We start from the raw sequence: 7,383 nt of genomic DNA on the forward strand, positions 1-7,383 counted from the left end.
TTGTAAACTTTGTGGGCCGCCAATGAATTTCTTAGATCCAACACGCTGATCCTTAGAGACACGTGCACAAAATCTCTTAGTCGTTGTCGACAAGGCCAAGATGGATCCGACAGAGAAGCGGCAACAACGGCGTGTCGGCGGATCGTTCTGACGGCATTAGTGATCGTTCGGTGGCATAGAAATCTTGATGTAATTTTTATTATGTTTTAGATATGCTTGGTACTTCTTGTGCACTTTTATAATAGAATCGATCTTTTTTGAAAAATAACAATTCTTGGATCATTCAACAAATTCACCACTGGCTTGTTTGCTGCTCTGTTTTAGGAACATGTTTCCTTTTTTTTTCTTTTTAAGTTTTAGGAACAAATTTCGTTTCAGTAACACGAGTTCTCAAGCAGCAGCACACTCGCTAGTCACTCTCCCCCCGTCCCCCGACTGCAGCTAGGCTGTGTTTGATAGCAAATGGCGAAATAAGTTGAAGTAATTTTGCCAGTAGGTATGAGATATCATACTTTCATCAAAACATAATATTTTAAAGTATTCACAATATATAGAACCTATTTGGTTGTTGTCGCACACCGCTGTAAATTTTGCTACCTAGCTATTGTGTTAGCAGTGCAAACAAGCGCAGCTAGCTGGCCATTTGAATATTTTTTCTGTTGCATTCAACTAATCTGCCATGCACATGCAGCTAGCTAGCATATAGCTTACCGTTAGCAGGGTAAACACACCTAGCTGGCTTCTTTACAATTTCTGGTGCGTTATTCCCGGCAGCTAGTTAGGTAGCCTTTACCTTATCATACGCGTGCATAAAAACAGGAGAATGCAAAAACTGAACAGGCAAGGTACGTACCAACCATCCACCACAAGGTATGTACGTACCCAACCTAGCTAGCTTGTTTCTTTTCTTTGCTCTGTTTTAAAACACAGTTTTGCTAGAACTTATCTAGATGAGATTTAATTTGGTCTCATTCACTTTTTATAGCCATTGGATGTGGTGCTATAAGATATGTGTGTTGACGTGGGTTGTATCCGTTATTGTTTTCCAGGTGAATGAGACCGAATTACGTCTCATCTAGATGAGTTCTAAGTACTCCCTTTAAAAAAAGAGGTTCAAGAATTTTTTTATGCAGAGAAATTACTACAGTTTCAAGAATACTCTAGTTTTAATAACACAATATTTAGTGCTAACCAAACAGGTCACAGTAAATAAAACTATAATATTTAGAAAAACTGTAGTATTCTTAAAATACTTAGAAAATACTTTGCTATCAAACAGGCCCTAAACTCCGCCGAAAACCCTAGCCGCCAATCCCCTTCCTCCGGCCCAGGCGGCGGCCCCGCGCGCCATGCCCCCGCCGCCGCCGCACCTCGTCGACGAGATGATTGAGGAGATCTTCCTCCGTCTGCCCACCCCTGCCGCACTCGGCCGCGCCTCGACCGCCTGCCCCCGTTTCCGCCGCGTCATCACCGAGCGCTCCTTCCTCCGCCGCTATCGCAAACGCCACCCGCCGCCGCTTCTCGGCTTCGCCGACCAATATCCAGGGTTCCACCCCGCCCAGGCGCCCTACCCGTCCGCCCCGCTCTCCCGTGCCCTCGCCGACGCTGCCGCTTTCACATACTCTTTCGTCCCCAAGCCCAGCGAGGGGTACCGGGGTGTGTGCGACGTCCGCGACGGCCGCGTCCTTCTCGAGGAGGTCAACCTTGATAACAACGACATCGCGGTGTGCGATCCCTTGTCACGGCGCTACGTGCTACTTCCGCCCATACCTGGGGACCTGACATCCGAGAAGAAACGCCCTTGTCAAAGCACGCCCTTGCTCGTGCCGGTTAGCGAGGATGAGGATGAGACCTTGTTCAAGGTGATCCTCTTTGCTGACTATGGTACCGAACTGGCTGTGTTTGTCTTCTCTTCCATCACCGGAAAATGGTCTGTAGCCGCATCAACCAGTTGGAGCTCTTTGGGTGGTCGCCCCCCTGGGTTGGACTTGGACAGTCACCCGTTTGGATGCCGCGGCCTGTCCTGTTTCGCCCGTGGCTGCTTCTATTTTGCATCGCCTTGCAGGGACAGGTTGCTCGTGCTGGAGCTGGACACACTGTTTTCTACCGTCAACAATCACACTGGCTACCAAGTAAAGCTCAGATGGCTGCCTAGGCAGGTGGAAAATGATTTCACCAGGAACAACATGCAATGCAGAAGTCGACCTGGCCAGGCCAGACTGCCTCGCATTGTACTGGGTAAAGAAGGGGCCATTGAGGTGTTTTCTCTCGTTGATGATCACAGCCCAAATGGCTTGTTTTATCTCTATCATTATACCCAACAAAATAATGCTGAATCTTCCAAGGAATGGCAGCTGGAGAATATTGTACCGTTGCCTGGCGGATATAACTATTTCATCACGGGCGCAGATGAGGGATTCTTATTCCTTGGAGCCACTACAGAAGATCAGCTTGACATTAGTAGAGGCTCAGGAGTGCAGTTGTTGACTACTTACTGGGATGTAGACTATTTTTCGCTGGATGTCAAGACTTCTGAACTTATGAAGGTTTGTAGGAGGAAGAGGTGTTTCTTTACTCGTGAAAATGTTTACTGGTACTTCGGCTTCCCTCCATCATTGTCAAAACCAAGTATATGAAGTGGTAAGTCTATTTTGTTTATGTTTGTTGTGCTTTGCTGCCCTAATTGCTCACACTGGAAGTTACTGTTTTATGCTACCGTGAGAACTTTGTGAACCCGGAAATTTGGTCTTTATTGTTTCTATATCCTATTCAACAATTTCCATGAAATGGGGGCAATTGAAAAAGACACAATGTCATTTCATATCAGGGAAAGGCATCTATATCCCTCCAAATCTGGGTAACCTACACAGCAGTTAATGTTTGAGGGCATTCACATCGTAGGAAAGACTTCAATTTAATTTACCACACATCTTATCTGCTACCTTTTATGTATGCTACTTTCTAACTGAAACAAATATAAGATGGCTATGGGACCCTTTTGAAGCATGACTGAGCAGCTCATGCGCATTTAATCTTAAACTAGCACAGTGGCCCTCTCAAATGCGAGGGTATCCCCTTAGTTGAAAGTGTATGGAAAATACTTAACAAATAGGAGTGTGAGATTTTATTTATGGTTTCATAGATATTCACGTTATTTGATACAAAATAATACCACCCTATACACCGACCAAAAAATATTGTGCTAAATAAAATATCATAGGTGCATGTAACATCTTCAACTATTATAATTTTTTGGGCAAATGATTATACAATATTCTAAAATTACTCATAAATGAACATATGTGTCGCTCGTACATCTTATTAGATCAACTAACATAGTGACCCACACAAATGAGAAGGCAACATCTTTATATTTATTTGTTTGGCTATTAACATATTTATATTTGCGGCTTGTTATATAAGGATTTTGTTCAGATAAACATGTTTGTACCTAATTTAGTTCATCTGAATGCTACCTCTCTACTTCTGTTAAAATAACATGTATCGTCAAATTTTTCTGGATAAATCTTAAATTTATATCAAATACTACCTATGTTTTGTCAAGGACTCGTCTCTGCCAGCCTGGTGTGCCCAAGGTGGCTGCAGATTTAAAGGTGCTTCTCACTGCGACGCTTGCACCATGGTTATTTTACTCATCACAGAAAAAGAAAAAAGATAGTACTACTGCCCTTCTCAAATACGCTGATGAAATAAAAGAATGTACATTTGATTTGAGACGAGAATTCACTACTAAACAACAATCCGTGCTGGTAGAAAAACATCATGGTAAGTGATCTCAATAAAACATTGAAGTTGCATATTGAATACGCGTCCAAACCTATGAAAGAAGAAAATAAATAAGGAAACTTCAACATGCATCATATCCACTGACCACACCCATTTTTGCTATTTAAGATTTTATACCTCTTAGAGATATAAAATAACAAAGATCAACAATGGTTCTAGAGTAACAGATGTTCAAGCCCACACGATATATTCAAGTGTCTATTGCTCTATCTAGAGGTATATCCGATTGGAACCAAATTTATGTGTGAAAAAACGGAAATCTCAATTAGTTATGCATTATTACTCCTAATCAATACATCCACTTTAGCATACATACATGGTGAGAGAAAGCACATATTAATGAGTAATAAACATGAATAACATGATGTACATTTTATGTGAGCTATCTCATTACTATTGTCTACAACAAATATTTATCGGTTTATTGTTTTACCAAAACCCGAACCTAAGAACATGTATAAAAAAGTATGTATCCACACAAAATAATTATCAGAGAAAAATATAAAATTAAAATTAGTCACTACGCAGTTGCATGAAAATAAACTACATGGCAGACTAAGGTCATTTAGAGCATCTAGATACATGTTTACATCAACATTCTTGGGAAAACAGCTAAGCCATATTTAGTGATATGGGAAAAACTGAATCCAAACACAAAATAAATCATGCTAGACCTAAGAATAGTGTTGTGGATCAGCCCTAATATCCTCTAAAAAATCGTGTAAAAGAAGAAATGTACTAACTCTATGGCTCTAAAACATGCTGTAAGCCTGTAACTATGCTCTTACACTTTCTAAAGCTGTGTCAACATAGTTATCTGGGCCAATGATTGTACAGTATAATGTTAATAGACAAAGATATGCAACTAAATTATCTCGAACTTAGGTGCGAGAAAGTTTTGATGTACTGTTACACAATTCTAACATAAATAAATCAATAATGGAAGCAGCAACATTCCAAGTCATAGTTGCAACCGCAAAGGTTTACTGTGCGGTATGTAATTGCATCTTTGTAACACTATTGAAGAACAGCCATATGCAGTTCAAAATCCAAAGTTGATCGTAAAATGTCCATAAGAATTATTTGTCCCAACATCCAGCTCGGTATAAAACCATATGTGATGGTAGGCCATGATACTTATACTTGCCTGTAGAATACAAATCAAAAGCATTAGAAAAGCTTAAATATCTTTGAAGGAGAATTTAGCTAGACACAAACAGGATCCATACCCTTAAATCTCAATTTTTTAGTCTGTACAGGGGTGGAAATTCCCACTGCAATTTTTCTTGTTATAATAATAAAAACAGAACTATACAAAACAGCTGTACAGAAAGAGAGAAAACTAAAATATGAAAAATGCAAAACCTGGGAGGTAAGCAAACAAGCCTCTAGAGAGAAACACTCTTGCTAAGAACATCCTTCTTTCTCATATCATCTATTCACCTTGGCAAAACACAGAAAACAACATGAGTCTGCTAATGTTCCAAATGCTAGCAATCATTCAAGAAACTTGTGCAATGTTGCAGCAGAGCATGTAAAATATTGAACTGTTTGCTCCTAGAAAATGCATCATTCAGCACACACATGCATATTGGCAATGTGATATACAGGCAAATTAAAAAATGAATGACCGGGAAGGAATTAACCCATGGCTAACTTAAACTGAAGGTCTAGTCAGCAAAGTTAACATGTAGGAGTCCAGCCTTCCACCGGACAGCACTCCCTTAGACCAGCGGCGGCAGGAGGAAGCACTGTAAAGATGAATATCCTAAAGACGCATGGGTGGCATCACGGTAACGTGGATTCTCCTAAAGACGCATCAGACCAAGCTTGAATTATCAGATTCGGAAATTAAAAAGAGGACTGGGGAGAGAGAACAGAGCATGCGAAGAAGAAACGGCCAACCGGTTTCTCTGGGCACCGTAGATTGGTGGCGAAATCTCCTTCGCGGTTATCCACGGAAATGCCCTGCAGAAGACTACCCGGACTGGACGCAGCTCCACGCGGATTTCATGCCGTTTCGTCTGGATCCCTTTAAATTCCTCTTCACCGTCTCTGAAGCCATCCATGGCGGAACAAAGGCACAGTGTAATCTTCAGTTCTGGTGCAGATCCAGGAAGGCCTCCACAAATTGATCATTGACTGGAGTACTGGACGGTAGTAGTAGTCGCTCCAGATTGCTTGATTGCGCTCAGGAGGGAGGTCACGACCTAGAGAAAAAGGTGGAACAGGACGGATCGATCGAGAGAGGTGAACAGGGACGATTAGATCGGGAGATTAGAACATCGTATTTCCGTTGTGTACGTGCATAAGTCCATAAGTGCATGGAAAGATACGAGACGTGTTAGATTTATTTTTTTCTGGCGTGCCTGACGTCCACCAGACCAGGATCCATGGATATGGAAGGTACTTCCACATATCAACGGACAAACTGCTATTACACAGATCTCTTGGTCATGGTTCGCTTATTAAAAGTGGGACCACCATATTGATAGACGGATGTTCCCCTTTTGATTATTGTGGGGTTTTCGAGCAAATCTCTCCATTTTCATCCGTATTGTGATTTTAGTATACAATAGATAGAGACTGTACTATATTTCCAGTTTGGCATATATGGCCTTACTGGGAAACTATGGAAGCAAACATTTCTATTGAATATGCTGATCTAATGTAGGTAGTTTTTACTAAATATATCTGCAGGAATGAACGTGCTTTCCTTTTGGGCCATGCATCTGATGCCTTCTAGGAGAACTGGAGGATGGACAATATGGTGCTCCGAATATGGTAGCTAGATATTGTACTGGTGCCTTGCCTTGGTGTGTGTCTTTTGGAATTAACCATCATGTACTTTTCTGTGTCGGTATTAAGCGCATCTAGCAAGACAATGTAAGCAAGCTGAATATGTAAGAACCGAACTGTCCTTTTGTGTTGGCACAATTGCTGTGGCCTACTGTGGTGGTGCGCTTTGCCACTCTACTTCCTCAGTTACTGTTGAATTGACCTTTGTGTCCTGCTCAGCATGATGATCATCTAGCCTTTATGCATTTGATGCTCCATTGCTGCTTTCGGTTATATAGCTAGTTGATTGTGTTTAAGTTTGTGCTTTGTTTGATGCCCTTCCAAAGTCAGGAAGGCAACAATGGTCATTCACGTGTTCAACAATTGCTGCATGTTTTGCCATCACATTTTGAGGCACTCAGAAAACCGTGCATGCATTCATTTTGAGACACATATCGCCTTCTTTCCTGGATTACTACCAAAGACGCTTTTTACTCTCCAATTGGGCATTCATGGAAGTAATTTAATGATCATTTTGTTTCCGAACTGAGAATACTTTTTCACTATAACTTCTCCGACTCTTCTCCAATCATACAGTTTGATTTTATTTGGGAAGGTCAACTTGCAGAGGAGCAGTCCATTTCTACACAGCTTATTCAGCAGGCAGGTGACCAGATACTCATCGTTGTATACTGATCACGCTATATACTCCATGCTAGTGCTTATGATATTTCCATTACACAGCCATTCGTATGCATATATGCTGGCCTTGGCTGTTCTTGCTTGCTGCCATTGTTG

The 7,383-nt window shown here is 41.4% G+C and overlaps 1 protein-coding gene across 1 annotated transcript; it reads left to right on the plus strand.

The window, feature by feature from the left end:
* The first annotated feature begins 1,349 nt into the window (after positions 1–1,349).
* Positions 1,350–6,774, plus strand: LOC119315669. Its single transcript, XM_037590201.1, has 2 exons — positions 1,350–2,640; positions 6,508–6,774. The coding sequence occupies exon 1, from the start codon at positions 1,350–1,352 to the stop codon at positions 2,634–2,636; it is 1,287 nt and encodes a 428-aa protein (XP_037446098.1). The 3' UTR covers positions 2,637–2,640; positions 6,508–6,774.
* The last annotated feature ends 609 nt before the right edge of the window (positions 6,775–7,383 follow it).

The sequence above is a fragment of the Triticum dicoccoides genome, chromosome 6A (assembly GCF_002162155.2).
Source record: "Triticum dicoccoides isolate Atlit2015 ecotype Zavitan chromosome 6A, WEW_v2.0, whole genome shotgun sequence".
Lineage (NCBI taxonomy): Eukaryota > Viridiplantae > Streptophyta > Magnoliopsida > Poales > Poaceae > Triticum > Triticum dicoccoides.